At 46.5% G+C, this 26339-nt stretch overlaps 1 protein-coding gene across 1 annotated transcript in view; it reads right to left on the reverse strand.

The window, feature by feature from the left end:
* Window positions 1-8090: 8090 nt before the first annotated feature.
* The window catches only part of ZNF697 (zinc finger protein 697), a 28824-nt gene continuing 10575 nt past the window's right edge, over window positions 8091-26339 (reverse strand). The window contains exons 2-3 of the mRNA XM_009216721.4: window positions 14554-14816; window positions 8091-12798 (exon numbers count right to left, since the gene is read on the reverse strand). Coding sequence (XP_009214985.1) covers window positions 11390-12798; window positions 14554-14779 — 1635 coding nt within the window. The 5' untranslated portion in view covers window positions 14780-14816 and the 3' untranslated portion in view covers window positions 8091-11389. The remainder of the gene's footprint in view (window positions 12799-14553; window positions 14817-26339) is intronic.

A 26339-nucleotide genomic window follows, 5' to 3' on the forward strand; every position in this document is an offset into this window, starting at 1 on the left:
ACGAGGGGGCCAGATGAGTCAACAGTCTCAACTGAACAAGCACAAAGACCTCGGAGTGTTGTGGCCAACAAAATATGCCATCCCTTCTTACACCTGAGGGTACCAAGCAGGCAGAGCTCCTGCACCAAGCCCCGTTGCACTTCACGTGATGCACCACACGGAGGCAGCAAAGGCTAGGAGGGAAGAACAAGGAAGCCTGACCTGGCCAGGATTTTTGAGTCCTTTTTCTCCACCAAGGTGACTTTGCAGGGTACCTAATACAGGATTGAATGAAAGAACGGGCCAGTGCTCAGCCACCGGCTTAAGGGCTAGGTATATATGAGTACTGAGAATGGAGCTGAGCCGAATTCACTGGGAAAAGCCACAGGAGCCAGTGGGTCTTGAATGAGGCCTTGAATTCCTCGGTCCAGACAGTGAGCATAGCCCAAGCAGTGGTGCGGAGGAGGACAGGGGGCATGAAGAGTCCCCTCGCCTCCTGGAAAGCATGTACAGAGGGCAGATGAGAGAGCTCGGGTGCCAGACTAAGCCACAGATTGGATAGGCAGGTTCAAAGGGCCGGGGTGGGCCCCAGAGCCTGTGATGGACTGGTGAGAACTGGCAGGAAAGTGGCCGAAGGCCAAATCTTATGATGTGAAATCCTGTGATTTCTAAATATTAGTGAGTAACTCTAAATTTGAAAAAGCAGTGTGAAGATCTGCTTCGGGAGAGGGATGTGTGGGCTAGTGTTCAAAGTGTATCTGCAATAATTTATATCTTAAAACGTGGTGGCGAGGTGTCAGCAGCAAATCTGTTCCTTCTTGGCGATAAGTCCCAAATATACATTATTATATCATATTCTCTGCTTTCCTGTATGGTTAACATAGGTTATAATTTTTTAATAAATTAAATTTGGTGGGGGAAAAATAAGCAAACTAAGAAATCACATTCACAGGCTGGCCCCAGGATTAAGGCCTCTGATTTTCCACTTCTGCTCCCAGTCTAGTGGTCCAGTGTGGGAGATAAAATAGGAGACATGTTAGGTGCTGTGCACAGTAAATGTGAAGAGTGCCATAAGAAAGGAAAATGCTTTCGGGAGATCCATTCCCATAGGGGATTCATGGGGTCCTTGCATTTGAGCTAAATATCAGAAGATGGATAGGATCTCAAAAGACAGGAATTCGAGGAAAAGTATTCCAGGTAGAGACAATGGAGTCTGCAAAGACCCAGGATGGGAAAGGGGTCACTTTTAGGGAAAAATGAGACCAGACCAGACAGCACTACGCCAAAGGAGAAATGGAAGATACACCTGGAAAGACATGCTGGACACACACAGGATCACCCGGGGCCACCCCTGGAGACGCCCTGCCTGCTTCCCTCACTGACCTCAGAGTAGGAGTTCTGTGTCCCCATTAAGGATGACTTGGGCCAGACACAGTGGCTCATACCTGTAATCCCAGCAATTTGGGAGGCTGAGGCAGGTGAATCACCTGAGGTCAGGAGTTCAAGACCAGCCTGGCCAACATGGCAAAAGCCCCTCTCTACTAAAAATGCAAAAAAATTAGCCAGGCAAGGTGTTGGCGCCTGTAATCCCAGCTACTTGGGAGGCAGAGGCAGGAGAACTGCTTGAACCCGGGAGGCAGAGGTTGCAGTGAGCCGAGATTGCGCTAATGTACTCCAGCCTGGGTGACAGAGTGAGACTGTCTCAAAAAAAAAAAAAAGACAACTTGACATTCAATTACTTCACACATACAACATGCCTCATGTTCTCTCAAAAACTGGACTCTACGGGAAGAGAATGTCTCCTTTAGCAATGAATATTGATGGTGATGCTAAAAGCTGGGACATCATTCACTATGCAATGGGAACTGTTTAGCTGTCCCTGGAAGATTACCTTGGCAGCATGTTGTAGGATGGACTGAAAGAGATGAAGAGGATACTTCAAGAATCAAGGTAAGAAATGAAGGCCTGGTTTATGTGTTGGTAACAAAACAGAATACAGGGGCAACTGAGGCAGGCCCGAGGCAGAATGGCCGCTAGTTTAGACAGGACTGGGTGTGAGCACAGAATTCTCATGCACGCACTTTCTCAAGCCAGAAACCTGGATGGCAGCCCCCCACTCCTCCCACCTATCATTCAGCACTACCAACTTTACCTCCACAACGCCTCTTGCATGTATCCTCTTCCTCCCTGGCAACATCATTCCTACTTGTACCCACCACAGGCCTCCCTGTCTTGAAGAGTCACCCATGAAACCTATCCTCAGCAGTGTTGCCAGAGTGCTGTCCAAACTAGTCTCACCATATCATGCCCTTTCTTAAAAGCAACCACTAGGGAGAGCCCCAGGACTGTCAGGACCGTCAGGGTGAGCCTGAGCACCTCAGCATAACATAGAGGGCCTCTGAAGACCTGGGCACTGCCTAACACTCCAGACTAATTCTCATCAATCCCTGCCCTAGCCCCAGATTCTCCTACTTTGTGCCTCAACAATTCTCCAAACTCAGCGCTTCCTGCATGCAGCATGCTTTTACATCCACCCAGGCCAGTGCACGGCATTCCTTCTGCTTAGAGGGTCCCCAGCTCTCCTGCCAGCACATCCTTCCCAGCTCCTTATTCACCATCCAAAGCACCTCTTTTTACACCCTCCATGCTTTGTGCATATCTAGTTGCCCGGCCATTAATTTTTCATTTATATGTCCTGTTCCTCACCCCTACATTGACATGTCCTGAGGACAGTAACTCACCATGTCATCTCTCTGTCCCCAGTGACTGACACAAAATAGACATACGGGCTGATGGATGGAAGGATGAAACACAAGCAAACCCAACTGTTAGGATGGAGAGAGGAGGTGATGGGGAGTTGGGAAGCAGAATGCTTTGAATGACAAAGCAAGAAATAATTCAAAGATGAATTTTCAAGGTGTCGATGAAACTGAAGAAGCTGGATCACCATGATGAGAGCTGGGAAAGAGAAAAGTCACACAGTGGGTGTGGTGCTGAGAATGAACTCATTTGTGTGATATGAAAAGTGAGTGGGGTTGTGAGAGGCCCGTGAGCAGGGAAAGGGAAAGGCTGATGAAGGCGAAGCCCAGCTGCCAAGGTTATAAAGGGACTGGCAATTAGATCCAAAACCTGAAATTGTGCAATGCCTAGAGCATTTTTATACTACAAAAAAAGGAAAATCTGCTTTTGAAAATTGAATTCAGAAGAGAATCTCCCACTCTTAGTTGACTCAAGTGAGGACCACGCAACCTCTCTGTCTACATGTGCTTCTTAAGACATCGGGGGACTCTGGTGGAAATTGGAGGGGAGTTCTTTTCCTTTATCTTGGCCCAGGATCCAACCCAATGGGAATGAGCAGGGAATGGAGTCAGCGATCTGAGGCATGAAAGAGGTTCATTATGAAGTGGAGAGGGAAGGCTGGATGAAAAGAAAGTGGCTTGGCCACTCTGTCCCCAAAGGCAGGGGGCACTGGGGTCAGTTGCAGACTCCAAAACAGTCAGTAATCTGTTCTGGAAACATGAAGCTCCCTATTGAACAGTGCAATCTTTCCTCAAGAAATGGAAGAACCAGCACTAATGAAGTCAGCCCTTCTTCCAAAACAGGTACTGGCGACAGAGGGGTGGGCGTGAGATGGGCTCTGGGCCTATTGTCATCTTAGCATGAACCCTGGCCACGGAAGTAGGAATACCCTTCTCATGAGCCCGGCCCTAACTCCCTCCCGCACCAGCCGGAGTCTGTCAAATCCCTGGTGTAGCTCTGAGCAGAGCAGCTCTCTAGGCACACGGCTGGTGAGGTCACCCAGGACCTGTGCTTGGCTTAAGGTGCTGCCATGGGACCCCACATTTCATTTTGCACTGATCCCTGTAAAATATGCAGTGAATACTGATGATGAGAACTTCTTTCAACAGGAGGCAAAGTACCTATTGCTGACCTATCGTGGGTAAATGAAAAAAGCTCCCTGGTCCCTACAGGGCAGATCAACATCTTTGTGGAGTTCAGATTTTCGAGCAAAGAAAGCTTCATCAGGCATGGCGGGGCACGCCTGTATTCCCAGCTACTGGGAGGCTAAAGGGGAAGATCACTTGAATCCAGGAATTCAATGCCGGACAAGACTTCATCTCTAAATTTTTTTATTAAATTGAAGTTAAAGAAGGATCTAGGGACCTTTATTCCAGCTTTAACTGTGGACTCCTTTCCTTCTTTCATTTTACCAATGAGGAAAGTGAGGCCTGGGAAGGGAGATGACTTTCCCAACGTTCACCTAGGCCACGGTCTGTAATCGTGACCTAGGATTTGCTACCTTTCAGATGAAAAGGGGGGGTGAAGGCATAGAACTAGGAGGTTGCCCTACCAACATATTTATAAAGGGAGGGAGGACCTGGGATGAGACACATTTAGAAAGACAGCAGAGGGCAGGTTTAACCAGAAGTCAGCTGTCTAATCCATTTGTCTGGTCCATACAGCCCAACCTCCCATCTGAACGTCAGCTTGTGGACGTGGGTGCTGCATACATTAAGACAGGCAGAGGCTTCGTGGCATAGAAATAAAAGTAGCTGGGGGTGAGAGGAACTAAGCAAAGGGGTCAGGAGGGCAAAAAACAAGCAAGTATTCTTTTGTTTTAGAAGCAGAATATTTTTGCAAATAAGAGTGAAGAGTGAAAATCCTGCGTTCTCATTTCAATTTTGCCACCGAAGTTAAGCAAATCTTTTTACCTTCTCGCATCTGTTTCCTTTCCTGCAAAATGAAGGTTATGGCTCGTTTCTAAGGTCTGTTGCCAGTGACATTGGGCTGTAAAAGTGTAAGATGATTTGCATCCTTTGGCACCTGCACACTTCTGCAGCTAAACTTCATAATAACACGAGCCTCCATGTGCTTATTTGTTTGTGTGAAGCCAAAGTTATTTGAGAAAGTGGTTTCCCAGCCATCCCCTGGCTCTAGTGGCACCTGGCACCTCACTGGGAAAGGGGCATCATACCTCTCATAGCGTTGTAAAGGATCAAGAGGTGGGGCCAAGGAGGAACCGATTCCCTCCCTCCCTGATATCTGATGACCACTAAATTGCAGAACTTAATGCTGACTTAAATATGGCCTTTTATTTTGGCATTAAGCTATGGATGTTTCCAAGAAGGTTTTAAAATTCTTTGACAATCACTAGAAATTCAAATGGGCAGGGCCAATAAAGACAGTGCCTACTGAAGAGGAAACAGAAACCCAGAAAGTCATGCTTTGCTCAACACCACTGCCAGTTCATGCCAAAGCTCTGCCGTGCACACTCCACTCACAGCACACCCTCAAAGGAGATGCAGAACTAGTTACTTCTTTCTTCGTGTTCTCAGGAAAGGGAGGCCATGCCTTCTCACTCCCTCATCACCCTGCCCCAGGAGCTGGAAATCCCAGAAGACACAGTCCATATGCACCGCAACTGCCTCTCTCCTCTTTCTGGGATCCCAGGAGCTGATACGAGAGTTTAGGATGCCCCTCGGCAGCCCCTTCTCTGCAGCACTGAGCATGAACACCTTGTAACCACCTTGCTTCCTAACATTCACACAAGCCCCTGAATCTTACAAGAGCCTTCATGTTTGTCATTTTGTTTGATTTTCCCACACCTTATACCTGCATCTTTCCACTGCACAGATGAGGCCAAGATCAAGAATACCTATAGGCCTTGGTCTAGGCTGCAGCAGCACTGACAGTGGCTGTGTGAGTCCAGGAAATCTCAGGCTGTGAAGTCATGTCTGTGATTTCCACCAAATCTACTAACTTCAACCCAGAAATTAGCAGAGCTACTTCAGCTGAAACCTTGAAGTGACCCTTGTTTCAGACAATCGCTAATGCTACTCTTGACAAGAGACATGTCTAGCCAGATCCTTTTCCAGCCCCTTGACAAAGTGAGCTAGCTTTTCCAAGGTCACACACTGTCCTTTCCCTCACCCAACAAAGCCAGCTAAAGTGGACATTGCCTGATTTGCAGCAGTGGTGGGGACTCTGACTTAAGAGTTCCAGAGTCCTTGGCAGAGAATCTGCTTAACGCTGAGCCTTTGTTGAATGTACCATCTTGCCCTAGCATAACATGTGAAGCCTTGACATGAAATTCCCCCCTGTCCACCTCCCACCCCCTGCAGCCCCAGAGGCCAAATCCTTAAAGTCATACTTATAGTTGGCAAAATAATTCACCCCAAGCAGGTTAGGCATGCAGGAAACAAAATCAGCCTTCACCTTCACCCTTAAATGGTGTTGGAATGTGTAAGCATCTGTACCTCTCTCATGCCTGTCTCCCTAGCACTGAGCACTATGCCCGGCACTTGCCCACTCAGCTAAGGGGTGAAATTCCCAGGGTCTCTGCTCTTAATGAGACACAGCCCTGGGGCCTGTGGAAGGCCAGTCATACACAGATGGTATCAGAACACCCAGGCAGGGCTGGGCGCGGTGGCTCACGCCTGTAATCCCGGCACTTTGGGAGGCCAAGGCGGGTGGATCACAAGGTCAGGAGATCGAGACCATCCTGGCTAACACGGCGATACCCCATCTCTACTAAAAATACAAAAAATTAGCCAGGCGTGCTGGCAGGGGCCTGTAGTCCCAGCTATTCGGGAGGCTGAGACAGGAGAATGGCGTGAACCTGGGGGGCGAAGCCTGCAGTGAGCCGAGATCATGCCACTGCACTCCAGCCTGGGCGAGAGAGGGAGACTCCATCTCAAAAAAAACAAAACAAAACAAGAACACCCAGGTAGAACCACTCCCTACCTCAGCCCTTGATGCTTTCAGAAAAGCATCTCAGTGGAGTGTTTTCAGTGAATAAAAGATTGCATGGAACTGCTTCCAGTGAATCCCTGGTCTCCAGGAATTGGTGTCTGGCAATTCCTTTACTCAGGTTGGAAATCCTTCAAATATATGTGTGGGAATGCCAACTAGAACACTGCACGTACACTGACACCTTTTTCAACTTTCTTAAAATCATGGGGCAACGTGGTACATGGAACACCTTGCCGCCCACCTCACTGGCTTCCAAAGCTGAGCATTCCCGACTGCTGGAATGAGGCAGGGCACCAGCTGGATGCAGAGAGCGTTGTGAACAGTGGCCTGGATCTCAAGGGAGCAGCTGGAAATTGAAACCCATTGGAATGTGCTTTGGGTTAGCAGAGATGACCTTGAAACCACAGTCTAGCAGCAGAAATCTGCACTCTACGGGGTACTTGCAGCTGTGATAGGGAGAGAGGAGCAAGCACTAGGCAATTCGTGCTGGAGACTGGCCAGCTGTGCTCCTCCCCTCCCACATGGGCAGAGAGGACGGAAATTATGTGAATGCCAAGGGCAGCTGAGCAAAGGAGTCATGCCTGGGGTTTTGCTTTATTAAGTGAGCTGAGTTGCGGGAATGAAGATCTCAGAGAGGCGGAAGAAGGCTGACTGAGTGGCGAAGACGGTGAAGGCCAGCAGCAGCCTTCCACACCTATTCCATTGTCATCGGATGGACAGCCAAGACAGGCACTTTTCCTGGCTCTTACTTATTATAGTCATGATTTGGAGCAGCTGTGTGAAAGGTGGCCCACCAGGAGCAAACAAAGTATGTTGCACCTTGCATTGCCCTTTGCCTCCATACCTCCCAGCAGAGGAGAAGATTTGAGCCTTACATATTATTATACTTACTGTAATCCCCAAGAAAGAATGGGGGGGTCTCTAATTGGTCCTACAGAGTTCTCAACCCTGTTTGCCCATTAAAATCGCCTGGGGAGTTTCTATAAAACTACAGGAACTTAGGCCTCACTCCAATTAATCGCTTTCGTCATTTAAAAGGCAAACAATCCAAAAAGCTCTCCAAGGTTAAGAAAATCTGTAGCTTAAACTAATCAAACCTCAAGAATTCCAGGTTGACCAGGTACAGTTTTTCTAATTGGAATGTGGGCAGAGGCCCACTCACAGCAAATTCAGGGTGAAGTAGCACAGATACTATGCAAATGTGCCTGGGTATGGGTATGACTGTATTCTAACGCAACTTTATGTACAAAAATATGCAGGGCAGATTTGGTAGTTTGTCAACCCTTGTTCTACAGGAACATAGCTTCCATAGGTAGAGCTGAGTGGCACTTAATGTGTGTCAAAGAAGAATGACATGGTAAAAGACTGATATGGATTTAATGACAAATATTCCATATTGGTTGCTGAACACCAGAATGCTGTCCAAGGAACCATCATTAAATAAAACAACCTGAAAATAAGGCAATTCTCACATATACAAGCACACTCACACAAAACCTGTTACTTTTAGGATCATTAAATTATTCACTATTTTAACAAACAGCTGTAAAATAACATTACAGTGAAGAAAAATGTGCACAAACTTCAGAAACACAGTTTAGATTGTCTATGAACACAGTTCCTTAATTTGTATTTTTTCACATATGTACAGTCTCTTGATTGTAAAGAGACCACATGGCTCAAGGGGTTAACTTCTCATTTTCTCCTTCCAACTCGGAGCTCAAGATTTAATCAAAACCATTTAGCCTATTTAAACTGCTCCAGGTTTTGCTTAGTAAAGAGCAGCAGCAGAAGACTGCTCTTCACCAAATTCTCCAGGAAACAAATAATACACTTGCTTCCACCATCATTAACGAGTTGGTGGAAAAAGTCCTCAGATTAACGTTTTCAAGGGTGAACTGCAGTTAACAGGGTTTGCCAAAGAAATATTATTCTAAAACTAGATAGAAGAAACAACCTCCTGAATGCATTTGACCTCACTTAATGCAGATAAGTTCCCTGAAGAACTGTAAGAAAAAATGGAATCACATTTTAAATGCACCAATAGAGTCGGGCGTTGGTAGTTGGATTGTTTTCTTCTGCTAAGAATTTGCTCATAGAAGGGATATCAAAGTAGCAGCTGACTCTCTTATCCATGGTAATAGAAATAACGAGAGAGGTAAACGAAGTCCAAAGATTCCCACTGCCACTAAACTATTTTACATTAGCTTCACTCTCCACTCCCTGTTGAACCCATTCTCTAAAGTTGCTGATATGTAGTATATTTGATGCAGACAAGACCAGGCATAGCAATGGCAGCAAAAAAGAAAAACAATGAAACGGATAATCAATCCATGAATAATCAAAAGGTGGATGAGATTTCATAGGCACAGACTTGAGAGAACTTAAAACAGCTGGAAGAGGTAGATATACGTGGAAAGAAACTAACAAAGCAGTAAGATTACCTAAAAATTGGCTATATTATTTTCAGGTGGGTCTAATATGCTTCCTATTCAGATTAAAATCAGAATTCAAAACGGACACTTGCTTTGCTTGTATTACTCCTGACTAAAAGAAAACGAGAATTAATGTCATTCAAAACTGTCTATAGTTTGAAAACCTATTTGCATTTGTGAATAACAATAAATTGATTCAGAGGGCAAGATCAACAGGCATTATACAAGCCCAGAATTATCAGGATTTTTAAGTGTTTTTATAACCACAAAAACATGCTTTCCTACAGTCCCCAAAGAGGTTCTTTACTAGAATACAACTGATCAAGTATAAATTACTAGCATCCACAGAAACTTTGCTAAAACTGTAAAAACAATCTCATAGCTTTTTCCCCCTTCAACTGTGTCCAATATTTTGTGAAGATGCTTCCATGAAATGTGTAGGGTAACAATCACTAGTGAAGAAAACAATACCGCTTTCCACAACTCTAACTTCTAAAGGCTAACCTAGGGCAGGGATCTTCAGCATAAATAACTGAAATCTACACAAGAGTCATCTAACTACAGCCCCCTACTAGAAAATGGAACATGGCTAGGATACCCCAATTAGGTGACAAAGACCAGCTTTGTCAATAAGGACATGTTTGGCCCTTCTAGGCTAGCCTTAAGTTTTTCATCAAGCATAAGAATTTTCAGTGTCCTTATTTTATTATATAAATCATGACAGGCAAGTCTTCCTAGCAGCTGAGCTGGAGAATGCAAAAGGTCAGGCTACAATTATTCACACTGTCCTCAGCCTCTCTTCAGGACAGCCTGCACGCTCCTGTTCCCAGGCCTTCCCTAAGACAGGGGTCATAATACTGATCTAACTCACAATGATGTGAGAAACAACTAACAATTATTAAAAAGCATAAAGCACTTTGCAAATATCAAAGTGCTATTTTGGCATCTATATAACAACCAGAAAACATTCATTGTTTGTGCTATTTGGCAATTTTGCATTTACACCTCTCCCTGACTGGGCTCTCCTGGGTAAAGCCTTGAGATTTCTACTGTGCCTCCACATGCAGGAAAAAGACACTCTTACTTAGACTAGATCCCTCATATGCATGGAGGTGGGGGTTAGTGGAGGTCACTAACAAATGCTAAGTGAAGGCAAATGAGACCAAGGAGTTTTGCATCCCAACAATGTCAACACTTTCCTGGATTTCTCACATAAAGGCCAGCAAAACTGCGAGCTAGCTGACTTTTTAGCAGGTCACTGGGCAACTGTTGATGGTCTAAAGTTCACTTGAAACACCTACATCAGGGTGAGGTGCAAAAAGGAAAGTCACGCATAGCTGTGATTGTTCCTTTTCCCTGCACTTAAAAGACCACAGTTGAGACCTGAAAGAAATACTGGATGTGGCACACACCTGGGATGGGGCGAGGGCGGGGGAGGGAGGTCATCCAGGTAAACCACCTTGACCCAGCATGAAGCTAGATTATTTTCAAGGAAGTAGCAAAGAACCCGGAACAGAATCAGGATTTCCCACATCTGAGAACCAGTTATAAATGAATTTGTAAACCCCAGACATTGCCCCTTGAAATGAGAGTGTGGCGTTTTTCAGCCCACTTTCCCTTGGATGCCTCAAAATAGCAGCTAACTGTGGCTCAGAGAAAGGAAAAGTACATTAAATATCCTTTCCTATGTGACAAGGTTCCCCTACTTTTTGTGAGACAACAGGTGATGTGCGGAGACCGGGCAAACTCTGGCTTACCACTTGGTGGAACCAAGATAGAATCACTTATACTTGGTTTTATTTTGCCCCATAGCCCTCATTTACACCCTCTCCCTGCAGACTGCTACAGGCCATCGCGGCCTACCCTAGTCTATTGCCCGCCATCCTGTTCCCACCCCAGCCCACGAACTGCCCTTCCTCAAGGTCCTCAAAGCGCCTGGTCCTCCAAGCTCTTCACCCCCTACAGCATGTATTTAAGGAAGTCATCATCCCAAGCGCATCTCCTGAACATTTCTTCCATGGAGAGGAGGCAAGTATAGCACCGGGAAAGAACAACTCTTACTCAACCCTCCTCCCACTTCAGGAAACCCCGAACACCAAAGGCTCCCCAGTCACTCTCAGATTGTCCCTCCCGCCCCTTCCCCATTTCCTTCCCCTGGGTCAGTCCCAGGACATCTACCCCCTACAGGCTCCCCAGAGGGCAGCCTCCCTCGGACCCAGCCCCTAGCACAGGTGCAGCTTCTGGTGCTGCGCGAGGTGCGTTTTGTAGCGGAAGCCTTTGCCGCAGCCCGCGCACTTGTGCGGCTTGTTGCCCGTGTGGATGCGGCGGTGGCGGATCAGGTGGGAGCTCTGGATAAAGCTCTTGCCGCACTCGATGCACGTGTAAGGCTTCTCGCCCGTGTGCGTGCGCTGGTGCTGCGTGAGCGTGGAGAAGTCGCTGAAGCGCTTCTCACACTGGCCGCAGCGGAAGGGCTTCTCGCCGGTGTGCACACGCAGGTGGTTCACCAGGTGCGAGTTGCGCCCGAAGCCCTTCCCGCACTCGCGGCACACGTAGGGTCGCTCACCCGAGTGCGTGCGCTTGTGCGTGAAGAGGTGCGAGCTGACGCTGAAGGTCTCGCCGCACTCGGAGCACATGTAGGGCTTCTCGCCCGTGTGCACGCGCTGGTGCTTCACCAAGTCCGAGCGCCAGCTGAAGCGCTTGCCGCACTCGCCACAGCCATGCGGCTTCTCGCCCGTGTGGATGCGCTGGTGGTTGGCCAGGTGCGAACGGCGCACGAAGCCCTTGCCGCACTCCCCGCAGGCGAAGGGCCGCAGCGCCGCCGCCCCCGCGCCGCTGGCAGCAGCGTGCGCGCGCCGGTGGCTCAGCAGATGCGAGCTGAGGCTGAAGGCCTCGCCGCACTCGGGGCACGGGTAGGGCTTCTCGCCCGTGTGCAGGCGCCGGTGCTTGAGCAGGTCGGCGCGCCAGCTGAAGCTCTTGCCGCAGTCGGCGCACAGGTTGGGCCGCTCGCCCGTGTGCAGACGCAGGTGGTTGGTCAGGTAGGTGTTGCGGCTGAAGCCCTTGCCGCACTCCCCGCAGCGGAAGGGCTTTTCGCGCGGTGGCCGGGCCAGCGGGGGCCCGGCCCCGAAGCCCCCCGCCACACCCACCCCCATCATGCCCACCATCGCGTCGCACTCGCCCGCCAGGCCGAAGGGCTCCAGGCTGGCGGCGGCAGCGGCCTCCGCCAGCCGGTGAATGCGCTGGTGCTGCAGGAAGGCGGCGCCGGGACTGAAGCTCTCCCCGCAGTCGGGGCAGATGGTGGGCGCGTCCATGATGCTGGCCACCAGGCTATCCAGCTCCCCGAGGTCCATGGCCATGGGGTGGTGGAGCCGGTGGAAGCGGCGGTGGGCGGGCTTGTCACCTCGGTGCCGACTCCCCAGGGAGAGGTGTCGCCTCCAGGGAAGTATGGGAGGGGCCGGCTGCTCCTCTTCCTCCTCCAGCCGGTTCTCCCCAGCACTCTCGTCCTCCTCCCGGAGGCTCCGGGATATGCTGTCAGACTCAGACAGTCCTGGGAACATCGCCATGTCAGCTACACCAGATTGGGCATCCTCTTCCCCATGGACAGGAACGCCTTCTTCCTCATTCAGCTGCCCCCCTGCAACAGAAAAAGGTGGCAGTGGGGGATTACAATATTTGGCATTCAAAAGGTAAGCCCAGAGGAAACCTCAGTAATAAAACTGTGATCCCCTCCCCCAGGCACTTAGGATCCCTGCCCCTTCAAGGCCCCCTGAGAGTGTAGCCTCTTGCAACTGGATCCTGCAGGGAAAGGCCTAAAGGAAAGTGCACTCATTGACTCCTCTGCGCACCAGTTCTTCAGGCAGCTGCCTCAGGCCCAGGCCCCACTAGCTGGACCCGAGGCACTGCCTAGCAGAGCCATCTGAAGGCCTGACTGCCTGTGTTCAGGATAGTCAAGTCTGTGCCAGGTGGGACACTCCCTAAGAGCTCAGGAGAAAAGGTTTACTCCAAGAGCTACCAGTGCCTTTTAAGATTCTAGTCTCAAAAGACAAGAACAGTCTGCCAACCTGAGAAAGACCACCTGGCCTAACCAGGCCCTGGACTAATTTTTTCTTTTCTTTTTTTTTTATTTTTCTTTCTTTTTGAGATGGAGTCTTGCTCTGTCGTCCAGGCTGGAGTGCAGTGGGGCGATCTCGGCTCACTGCAACCTCTGCCTCCTGGGTTCAAGCGATTCTCCTGCCTCAGCCTCCTGAGTAGCTGGGATTACAGGCTCATGCCACCACACTTGGCTAATTTTTGTATTTTTAGTAGAGATGGGGTTTCACCGTGTTGGTCAGGCTGGTCTCAATCTCCTGACCTCGTTTTCCGCCCACCTCGGCCACCAAAGCGCTGGGATTACAGGCGTGAGCCACCGCGCCCGGCTCCCTGGACTAATTTTTAAAGTACATTTGGTCAGTCTGAAACAGCTTATGGTGGAACAAAAAACTGAACTCACCTTCAGGACTTTACTGTGGGTCGGGGAGGAGGATAGTAGTAGGGAATAGAGAAAGAGATGACAGAACCTAGAGCTGGTGAGCCCAGGTTAGAGGCTGGTCCAGGACACACACCTGTTGGTCTCTGGCTGCGTATCCCCAAGCAGAGGGAAGATGCTGAGATGTGAAAGGCCTCACATGTGCCCTCCTTCACATGCTTGTGTGCACTGTGGAGGAGGGCAGCAGGGAGTCTGGGACTGTGTCACAGGGGAAGGAATGTAACCTCGCAGTCCTAGCCATAAAGTATTTTAGCTCATTTCTGTCCCCAGAGCATGCACTGAGCAGTAATGAATGCCCAAAGACGGAAACAAGGAGGTGGGTGGAGGCCCAGCATTCTCTCTTTCAGGTCAGTGAGAGTAAGGCATTTAGCAGAGGCCATGGGCACTTTGGGAATTAGCCACATGAACCTAGGCAGGTCACTCACCACTGAGTTGACTTATCTGCAAAGGGAGATGAGAACGTAACTGTAAACATCTGGATACTTCCTATTTGCACAGTACTGTGCTTAGTAACTCTATATACAGCAACTCATTTAACTCCCCAAAACCCTGTGAGGTAGATTCTAATACTACCTGGGTAATTCTACTGTGGTGTTGTTCCAGGGGTTAATTTAGAGCTGCATTCTCTACACTGTAAAGTACTATGCCACTGAGTGAGCCTCTTCACAGCTCACCTCACACTGGGCTGAAGAAAAGGATCTCTTCAGGCTAACACAAGAAAGGCAAGTTAGTACAGAATCCCGCTGAATGGTCCTCTCTAGGGAATGCCCTTACAGAGAATGCTGTCCCTGGTTAGGATTCTAGAGGAGCTAGAAGTAAGTGTAAATGGGGCAAGTTGCATGGAAATCCCAGCTTTCTCCTCACCTGTGCAGGTGTCGGGCACTGCTTCCCTGTGCCTTGAGTCCTGTGGGTTGGAGCCCATCTCTGGCTCCAGATGGCCTTCTCTCTTGTTTGTGTCCTGTGGGTTAGAGCCCATTTCTCTTTCTTCTGGGTCCCCTTCCCTGTCCTCAGAGTCCTCAAAATCAGAACCCATCCCTTTGTCTTCTGAGTCCTGGTGTGCACAGACACCCTGATTATCTTCTTGTTTCATCCAGGAAGAAAAGGGCAAGGGAGGTGACCAGGAATCCCTGCTCCAGAAAAACACAAAGAAAGGTCATGTCAGTCTGGTCTCATCCCCTCACCACGTCTAGCCTTAATTTCCAAGTCGAATAAAATGTATAGAGTTCCAAGCCCCAGATGGCAAACCTCCACTTCACTCCACATTTTAAAGTAAACAAGTGCGTGCAAAGGAGGGTGGACTGGGTGGCCAGAGAACAGTGACAACCTCACTATGAGGTTGGATGCCAACTCTCACTGGACGAAATCTTGATCTTCTGGGTATGATATGGATGTCTATTAGTGTGGTTTTATAGTTTAACAGTGAAGTAGCTGTTCCCATTTTTACAGGTGAGAAAACTCGAAACTCAAAAAGAAGAGGCCACTAGCCCAAGGCTACATAACTTATAAGCACTAGAGTGGGGATTAAGCAATTGTGCTGCCTCAAAGTTCCATGCTTTTCATACTCTTATTAAGCTTGTTCTCCAGCCCACAGCAACCTTGCAAGTATTTTGGTTATCATGCAAGAATTTTGGCTAATTTAAGGAGCCAGAGAAAAAGTACATCAAGACACAAGATAACAGAAGCATCAAGTATAGTAACTTCTTGTCTAAGACCATGTTATCAATAGCACCACCAACCTGGCTTTGTAGTAAGGATCTGCTTTGGAGGGAGGAGTGAGCCAAGATGATTCAAGTAGGCCTGGTGGGGCCAGGAAGAAGAGGTACAGGGGACCCTCTATATTAGAAGCCATCTCTATCATCCTAATTACATATTTTACAGCATCTGAATTGCAGAGAACCCTTAACAGGAACATACACCAGAGATAACTGGTAACCCCTCTACAGAAAAGGCCAACATGTGAATCATAGGGAGAAAATGACATCAGATTCCTAAGCCTTTTGTAGATGTCAGGATAACATTTCAAATTTAAAGGGCCCCCTGCCAAGACTGAGCAGTTGAGCCAAAAATAATTTATTTCTGCCATCCATCACTCCTACAGCTTAGCTCCAGGCAGCCAAACAGTTTCTAGGTCGAGGATCTTGGACTATAACTTTGAAGAGACTAGCTCTCTGCCTCAGCAGTCCCCAAACAGCAAGAACATGGCTGAGCAAGATGCCCCTTTCTTGGCTGGGAGCTCTGCGGAGGCCTTCTCTGAGGTGGCCCTGGTTCTACAGAGCCTTTGGAATGGTAAGCTGGAGTTCCAGGCAGCGGAAGTTGGAAATTCCAGCTGGGTCAGCCTCACTGTAGAGAGCCCAAAGCAAGTCAATTAGCCTCTCATTGTTCCAGTGTCCTCATGAGTGGAAGAAGGGTAATGCTACTTAACCTTTCTCACAGGGAGGGTGTTAGAAGGAAACTAATGAAAAAGCACGTTGGAAAATATTGCAGAGAGTAACTGATGCTTTGAGTTTTACAAGCATGTAATACACACATTTTTCCTCTTAAGTCCTGATGCCATTCCAGCACACCCCAAAGACGTGCCACCCGCTCTGTAATTTTGGCAGATGCATCACCACATTAGACTCTTTCTGAGAGATGATGATATACTCCCTAAATTAGAGGGAACATCGAGCCCTTTCCTTTAATGTCTTAGGATATGACTGTGTCTGAGGTTGGTCAGTCAACAGGTCCTGAAATGCAGTTGAATTCCTTTAGAATGTATACTGTTTAAAATGCCAAGTTTCCAACATTTGGAGATTTCTTGTCTAAGACAGTAGGAGAAAAATCTCATTAAAGCTGTAAACCTTTTAAGAGGTATACTCCATGACTACTGACCCCAAATCACTTCTGCCCATCACTCTTGCCTCTTTGGAGCTCAGACACAATGGACAAGTACATCCCTTGAGTCTGCATATATAATACGCCTGCAAGTGGATAGGCAAGAGTAGGGTTATCAAACATGACCTATTGATTTGCTAGTAGTGAAAAACTGCAGGCGTTGGCACGGCGGGGGGCAGGGGACGGGGGAAGTTAAGAGGGGACCAATCAATGGTTTCTACCAATCTGAGACCAGCAGGAGGGTTCTGTGTCAACGAAGTCAAATAAGCATGTCATCAGAAACTCACAAAACTAAAACGGCAAGGTACAGTGCCCAGCATGGCACAAAAGGGACTGCAGCACTCCATCCTGAGGGACGGGATTTAGGAGTCCAATCTGGGCAACAGGGAGCAGGGCTTCACTTCTAAGCCCTTTTAGGGACAGGCTTCTTAGGGGGCACCTCAGACATAAGCAATAATGGAACAACAGAATGTTCTGATTTGTGATTTACTGGGAACCGAGATATCAGATATTAAATGTGGAAACATGGTTTGTCTAGATTTAAAGGCAGGGAAAGGGGAGAGCCAGAGTGAGTGCCCCACTTACGGCTGACATATGAAAAGTTCACAGTGCTGCCTCAGAATTAAGGCAGGTTCTGAGCTCGGAAGGGAGTACTTCCTGATCCTTATTTTCATTTAGACTAGGGGAGGGAGGATTAGGTATGCTCTGAAAAGAGCTTGAAGTTCCTGTCACCCAGATACCATTCATGGGACAACAACTAAAATTTGTTTAAAAATGCATTATGTTACTGCAAATCTGGAAATCTGCATGCCCAGTAACACGGATTCAGTTCCATTCACACTAGCACATCATGGGTTTTAGGCAGTTGTCAGGTAATGGAGAAGGTTATTTAGAGGTTAGGAAAGGTGATCACGATATAATTATATGAAAAGCAGCTGGTTTGAAAAATATTTCATTTTGGCTTATATGCATACTAACATGTATACTTACACATGTATACACAGATCAGAGAGGAAGACCAGAAGTTTAGTAAAATATTAAACATCTCGGTCACTTTGGGGGCTTTGCAGCTATTAACTCATTCAATGTTAACCTAATGAAGTAGGATATTTCCAACTTCACAGATAGGAAACGGGCACAGAAGTGACTAGTCTGAAGTCATACACATTATAAACTGCAGAGCAGGGATACATACTCTTGCAAGTCTAGCTTCCGTACACACGTTCTTAACCAGAAGCTGGTATATAGTTTGAGAAGACTTGTCCTCTTTGTATATCTGTATTTTCTACATAAACAGGTATTTTTTAATCAGAAAAATAACCAACTTTGTTTTTAACACGATAGAAGATGTTAAAACTACAATTACTCTAGAAGTAATAAAAAGGAAGACAAGGGCAGGAGTTGTGATAACCTCAGTCTAGAAAACTTCATATTCAAAAACACTAGACACCATGGTATAAAGTGTCAGATATTCAGGCATATTTTGTTCCAGCTCCTTTCCCATTCACTCTCAAAAACTAGCAACATGTTTTCCTAGGCAAGGCTGGAGCTGGATATCCAATGGGCAGCAGGGCAGTGTGATCATTTTATGACCAGATTGACCTGGGTTTGAATCCTCTGCTCTTTGCCAGCCACTTTACCTTGTACAAGTTTCTCAGCCTTACTGAATCTCAGATTCTGCATCCATAAGAACAAGGATGCTGCCTCCTACCTTGCAGGGTTGTTTCTCAAGCCGCAGAAATTAATGTTTATAAAAGCTGCTGGCATGTTAGAGACACAATAAATGGTAGTTATAACTATGATGAAACTTCAACCAACTTCTTAAGAAAATTATACACACCCCCATTCTAAACTGGGGGTCACCTATTCACAACTACATTCATGGAGAATGGCCTTTGGCAAGTACAAACAGCTTCCCCCAGCCTTGCTGCTAAAGGTTCTATTAATGAACAACTCACAACGTGGATTCAAGAACCAGGGAGGGTCTAGTTGCTTAAGGGAGCTGGGTAGAGGGAGAAAGGTTTAATTCCAAATTCAGTTAGTTTTCAGCTGCTGATTGCCCATCCTGTAAACAGAGTATAGGCCTAAAGCTAAATAGGGTGTGGGTGCCTGGTTCAGTAAACTCTGACTTACACCATCTCTAAGGGAGCTCTCCTTCCCCCAATAAGAAGAAATAGAAGTTTAAGGGGGAAAAGCAATAGCGTGGTGGGCATACAAAACTTAATTCTACATCTAGTTGTAATCACTGAGGGAGACAATTCTGGTTTTTGGCCAACACAACCACTGTGCTGTGTGACTTGAAGCATTTGCCCCCTTCGGGCTTCTGTTCCATGAGAAGGTTGGGTTTGAATGTTCCTGAGTCCTCTTCAGGCTTGTCATATGACACACAGGTGAGTTGATCCAGGAAGGCATCATTGTCAGTTTCATTAGACATTTCCAGCTCCAGCTTGTTAATCCACACAGCAAACTCTTAATCCCCAAACATTCCACCACCACCATCACAAAACCTTTTTCTTGGATGCAGATCACTTCAGGGTGGGACTGGGCAACTTCAAGACTGCTCGAATCCTGGTTTCTAGAACTTGTGATATTTTCATGTCCCTTTCCCCTACCTCCATTTCAAAAAAGTAAGGCCTATCACCAGGAAAATGCTCAAGAGCCTTCTAGACAAACTCAACCCCACTTGAAAGAAAAATCAGATCACTTTGAAGACACTGCTACAGAGCAGAGGTGAATGTGATAAAAGTATCTCTAAAAAGAGAAAAAGACTCCAGCCTGGGCAATAGAGCAAGGTCCCTTCTCTACAAAAACTTTTTACAAAATAGCTGGGTGTGGTGGCACATGTCTTTAGTCCCAGCTACTTGGGAAGCTGCAGCAGGAGGATCACTTGAGCCCAGGAGTTCCAGGCTGCAGTGAGCCAAGACTGCCCCCAGCTTCCCCCGCACTCCAGCCTGAGAAACAGAGCAAGACCCCATCTCAAAAAAAAAAAAAAAAAAAAAAAGAGGGAGGGAGGGAATGAGGTGGGAAGATAGGGGAGGGTAACTGAAGCCAGTAGCAGAGCCAGAATTAGAATTTAAACCAAGTTCATTGGCACATTCTCCAAATCCCCCACTTTGGGGCTACTTGTAAAATCTATCCCTATTGAACAAGAGCCCCACCACTTTGTGGATTTAACCTAACTTCCTATGAAGAGGTTAGGGCAGAGGAGTGTACACATCTCCCCCGCCTTCCTGGATTTTACATAGAAACCAAGGCCAGAAATAGTACCAGGTCTGTCCCAGCCTTTAAAAGATAAAGCAGAGGCGCAGCTCCCGCCTCGCTGGGGCAGCCTTCTGCGAGGACCCCACGCGGTCATGCGGCCCCTGGTCTGGATGGCGCCGTGGACGTGGTGTCGCCTTGGAGCGGACCTAAGCACCTTCCAATGCACTGCAGTGGGTCCATCTCCTTTGACTCCAGTAACTGAGAGGTAAATCGGGGTGACCCATTTGACGTGTAAAGAACACTGAGGCCACAGAAGCTGAACCCCAGGCGGCGTCTCTCTCAGGTAGAGGCAGCGGGTGTTCCCCTCCGCTGGCTCCTAGAAGGGACAAATAGCCAGCGAGTTAGGACTGGAAGAGGAAGGCCAGTCCCCAGCGAAGCAGCGCGGGCCGCACCTGGCAGTCCCGACCAGCAGGGACGGCCAGTTCCAGAGCAGATCACTCCCCGCCCCCGCTTGGGCCCCGCCAGCCCCCAGGGCAGAGGGCGGAAGAGTCATGTGCCGCGGCGGCCGCTGCCAGGTGGCGGGGAGCCAGGCCGGCAGGGCTGTCATGTCAGTGGAAGGAAGCGGCCCGGCGGGCGGCTGGCCAGGAGCTGCTCCCACTCGGGCCTCCAGACTGCACCTCGTTTCCTGTCTCCCACTCATTTCGAGGGTCCCTTCCCTACCTCCTCAGAGGGACGCAGGGCCGGCCAGCAGCAGCTGGAGGCTTCCTCCCTCCTCTTCCCACGGCCCCCTGCCCACCACTATTTCCCAAGGGAGAGCTTCCCTAGCAGAATCCAGGCGGGGACACCCGATTGGGTAGAGTGCTGGAAAAACAATTTCAGCCTGCGGTTCAGAAGGCTGAACTCGTGACCACAACTGGGGTCTAACCAGAGATTCCAGGGGGTTAATCATTCGTCCTTCTTCAGCACCAACTGGGTGAAAAGTCAGCTAGCCTCTCAGGGGATATGATCATCAGGGTCCTGCCTCCTCACTGGGAAGTTTATGGTCAAAAGGAACCCAAAGGGCAAAGAAAGCCACCTCGCCATATTTGCAGGGGATGCCTCTACTGAGCAAGGGGTAAGCACCTTACACAGAATGTGTCCACAACCAAATGTGGAGGCGAACTTCCCCTCAGCTGGCTTTGTCAAGCACAAACCCAGACTGCCCAACCCAAAATGCCAGCCACCCACGTGGCAGACTGCTGCATGAGGGTGAACATTAATTCCAGACAGGGACAGCCAAAAGATTACTGCACCTAAGTGTTGCCCACTCTCCAGACAAGAGGAGCTAAAATAATATGGTTTCTGCCTTGTGGTTACTGCTTTTTTCCCTGGAGAAGGAAGCCCAAGTTGGAAAAAGAAGGCTCAAAACCGAGGCAACAGAGAAATCAACCTGCATCCCCACGGGTCAGCACCAGTCTGAGGCTCCTTCCGATCTCTGTGACCAGGAATAGCACAAATGCCCTTGGGGTCAGGCATTTCCTGTCCATCGGTTGGGTTAGGGCCCCTCAGTTTGGCCTGAGGGCCTCAGCTTATCACAAATGCCAATCCTCCACCACCACCCTATTCCTCCTGCACAAAATAAGAATTAGTACAGTGCAGACACAGATCCTAAGAGCCCTCAAAGTTAGACTCTCTGCCCTCAGCTGAGAAGTCACAAAAGCTAAAGGTTTTCCTGTTGGCATTTACTGTCCATGTTTTACATTTACCTGATTAGAATCTTCTGCGACATAAATCAGGGTGATCCATTTTCCTGTATATTTTCCTTATATACAGGAAATCCTTCTGTTCATGGTTTTTTATTCCCTGTGCTCCACCACCACTACTGTTTTACACCCTCAGCTGTTTTATTTCGTAAGAGAAACTTTGGGCAGCCCTCAGACTTATTATCTCTAGACACTTTCTCAGCAGCTGGCTCAAATGTTCCATGTTTGCATTTCAGCAAATCACAGACCTTGGAAATCCCTTCGTTCAACCTTCTTTTACAAAGATGAAACTAAGGCTAAAAAGGGAAAGTGACTGAAAGTCAGGTTTTACTAGAAGAGTTGTGGCCAGACTCTCAATTTTGCTGATGGTGTCTCCAATGATCTTTGCATCTCTTTAATATAAAACACATCTTCAAAAAAGAGCCAGATAAATCAAGGACATATACTTGCCTTTTTTTTTTTTTTTTTTTTTTTCAAATTTATTAAGGGGGGGCCTACTAAGAAAGAGAACCAATAGGATGTGTGTGTGCGTGTGTGTGTATATATATGTGTGTGTGTGTGTGTGTGTGTATATATATATATAGAGAGAGAGAGAGAGAGAGATTGATTTATCATAAAGAACTGGCTCATGCCATTATGCGGTCTGGCAAGTCCAAAATCTGTAGGGTGGGCCGACAGGCTGGAAACCCAGGAGAGCAGCAGAAAATTCCTCTGAAGATCAGTCTGTTTGTTCTATTCAGGCTTTCAACTGATTGAATGAGGCCCACCCACATTATGGTGGGGAATCTACTCAAAGTCCACTGATTTGTATGTTATCCTCATCTAAAAAACATCCTCACAAAAATACCCAAAATAATGTTTGACCACAAATCTTGGCATTCTGTGGCCCAACCAAACTGACACATAAAATTAACCGTCATACATACTGTAGCTTAAAAGTATAGTCTGCCGTAATTGCATCATATTTCAAAATTTACCCATATAAACATTTTTCATGAAAACCATTACTACATACAGATAGTTGAATAGAGTCTCAGGGTATATGTGCTATAGAGGACAGCAGGGAAAAATCAAGATTAATCTTAAAGATCTGCACAGCCACATGTGTGTATTGTCTGGATTGGGGTCCTAGTTGTGTAACACTCCTACAGCAGAAAGACATGCAATTTAATCATGTATTTCACTGAAGGACAAAAGAGAAAACAGGCTAAGACTGCACCAGGGGTTTATGTGAGATATGGGAGTTGTTAACAAACAGCCTTGTTCTGGGAAAGTTGATGCTGGAATCCCATATTAATGTTGCCAGATGGGGCCAGGTGACCTCAGGAAGTCTTTTCCAACCCAGATGATTTTGCGATCATATTTCCACTGTAATGAATAGCCCTCAAGAGAATGCTTATCATAGCAAATAAGGAGAGAGGGGTGTTGAGGCCAAAGGACTTGAGGCATACATTCAATCACCCCAGCTTCCCACTGTAGATTCAACAACAACAACAAAACTGCTCTTCCAATTCTTTGCCCAAAATAACTGTTTGGTGTTGTTGATGAAGAATGGCTGGCGTGTTCCAGCCCAGCGCATTTCAGCAGTGGGTAAGTGAAACCTCTCCTTATAATCTGCCAAGATATCCTCCAAAAAGAAGAAACAGGAATAAAAACGTAAAGAAGTCACCTGATGCCTGAATTTTCCTGCCTACCTGTTAACCTCCACAGCTAGTTTTCGGCATGAAGTAAAACTTTGCATACACTTAAAAACATGTTTTAAATAATTACATACCTGTTACTCTTATTTCCTTAAAAATTACAGATTATCAGCAAAAACCAGATCATAGGAAAGTATGTAACACACATGATCCACTTTCTTCAATAACAATGCAACAGTGACAAAAATGGCAAAGAAAGGGGAAAGTAGAGAGAACTGTAGGTCAAAAAACATAAACATATCAGCCAACCCCAATATACTGACCTTATTTGAATGCCAACTCAAACTTACAAATTACAGAAACAAATTATAAGATAACTGAGGAACTGTGAATATTAATTAGATATTTGATATCAAGAAACTTCATTTTGTCAGGTGTTGGTACTGAGATTAAGTGTACAAAGAGTTCTTATATCTTTAAGAGATATATAATGAAATATTTACAAGTGAAATGGTATGTCTAGAATTTGCTTCACCATAATTCCTGGGCAAAGGGGAATGGGCTGGGGTACAGATTAAGCAATATTGGTCATATATTGACCACCGTTGAAGCTGGGTGGTGGTATATGTAGGCTTATTACACTACTCTATCTACTTTTATATATTTACTAGAAAACTTACTAATAAAAAGTTTTAAAATGAATAATTATATTTTTTCTGAAATTTTGGGTTATTTATGTTCATTTAAGTTCTGGCCAGAACATAATAAAATGTCAGTGATTTCCATAAAAGGAGTAGCCTGCTTTTATAAATCATGCCAAAACAAGAGTGGTTACGAGGCTTAATACTGAATAGAGCTCATGGGAACTGGGAGAAGGGGCAATGGAGCAAAGATACTAATAGAAACTTAAGTTTGATGCTTTTTGCTCTTTTTTAAAATGAGATAAAGGAATAGCTGTTATGTTCAAAATAGAATCAGATTCTGTTTCCATTTTCATCTACTTTTATATTTCCAAACAACGAAAAAAGGATCCTGCCCACCAGAACTTGTTTATTTCCACCATTAATGCAGCAACTCTACACTCCAAACCAAGAAGGAATAAACTGGATTAGGGGTCCTAGTTGTGACAGTTCTATGAGGGGAATGCTTTATCCCCAGCACAGACAAACTAATGAAAGGATGTGAGTGTCCAGTAGGTTAAGTACATCAATAATTGGTCCTCCCTGGAATCACCTTCCAAGGGGATGAAAAATGGAAGAGTGTGCACAGATGAAAAGGAAGATAACACAGTAGTGATTTATGAAAATATGATCTCCACGAGATGAACTCTGAGAGGAACAGAATTACTTTACTAGCTCAAACTGAGAACTTTTAAATTTAGATAGTGTCCTCAGACAATGGTCAGAGAAACTCTGAGGATGCCAGTCAAATTGCTTCATACCACAGTACAGAGAGCAACTAGAAGATATTATGCTCCTACTTTACATGAAAACTGAAAGCTCACAGGTATTTTCTGTTTCAGCCAATGGTGCACAGTAAATCTAGGATGCACACACCCAGTCACAGGACACAGCTTTCCTCCAGGAAGTGATGCATCCGTCTCAAGAAGGAGGCTTGTGTGTCTGGGACTCATTCATAACTGGAACATCACGTTACTAAGTCATTCATCAGGTTCAGTCTGGGTTCCTTACCTTTAGTTCCTAGCATTTCCCAAAGAGAGCAACAGTACTATACAAACTTGCAAACAGAGTAACGGTATTTTTCTTGAGCACCAGTTCTTAGTCTGAGAATTTTCAGAATCCGTGAACTCCCTGCAGCCTTATGGAAATGTGTCTGTAGGCACTTTCTCCTGATGAGAAGGCCCAAAGCTTTTTCTTGGACTCTGAAAGGATCCATGGAACAGAAACAAAAACCCTGTTATAAACCACTATTACAAAGGACTCATGATACATATCCTTATCAAAACAATTCAAAAATCATCCAGAGTGGTTTTGGGTAAGGGGGAGAAGAGCAATTTCACCACTATATGCCACAAGATCTTTTGGTGTGCTGGTGGAGAAGAGAAGATAACGGCAGTGAAGCAGGCAGTAGCACAGACAAAAATAGCAGTAAATTTCAAACACATATGGAGAGTGAGGGACCCAGCAAATGTAACCTGCCTGATCCAGTTTGGTGACCTCACCTAACACCCTATTTTACAGATGAGTCAGGCAATGGAAACCAAGAAAGGTTAAGTAAATTCCCCATGAACACACGAGTTAAGGGCAGACATGAGCCTAAATCACTGGCATATTAACCTTTGTTCCAATCCCCCCTTGCTACTCAATCCAACATAACCTATGGTGCTTGGCTAATTCACACTTGCGATTTAGGTCTCCCAACATCATTAGTTCACCGGCTTTTCACTTCCTAGTCACTCAGGTTATGTCACAGGTGCACTAAGAGGGAGGGAAGTTGTTCCTCAAGACTGTAACATCCTGCCTCTCTTGGATGTATCTAATTTATAAGCTTGACCCCAGGTTTATGGCTCCTGTCAGCTGCTTACTTGGGCAGTGAGTAAAATCACATTAATCAAGCCATAACCTAGCCAGTACACAAAATGCTTTGTTAGTTAATCCTTCTCCTCTCAAAGGAAAAAGAATTAAAATCTGGACAAAGTCACAACTCATTCCTAACAAATCTTCAAAGTGTTAGCAAAGTCATCTTGCCTGCAAAGAATAACATGCAAATACTCGGATAAAGAAGGGCATTCTGGGAGTTACACAAAACTGCAACATAGGGAGGCCTAGTTCACATTTAACTGCACCATGGGATCAAGGACTCAGTTCATCCAATGGGACCCATTACTACAAATACAGTTTCTCAGCTCCACCCTGTGCTTTAACAGCTTTGTAGTCCCCATACGGGAAGTTATATAGATGTGTGCCTGGTGGCAGGGAAAGCACCACTCCAAGTACATTTTGCTGTAGAGAATGTATCCACAGATAATGAGCAAATCTTACAACTTGAATTCACAAAGGTGTCAAGTTGGTAGAGGATGGGGCCACCCTTCAGATTACTGGATTCCTTTTAGGTACAATCTCCCTTGCACCAGATTCTCCCAACCCGCTCTGTCATATTCATGAGTTTAGTGCTCTGGCTTTAGTGACAGCATTTCACTGACTTCATTTTTCCTGTTTTCTTCCAGACTCCT

The sequence above is a fragment of the Papio anubis genome, chromosome 1 (assembly GCF_008728515.1).
Source record: "Papio anubis isolate 15944 chromosome 1, Panubis1.0, whole genome shotgun sequence".
NCBI lineage: Eukaryota > Metazoa > Chordata > Mammalia > Primates > Cercopithecidae > Papio > Papio anubis.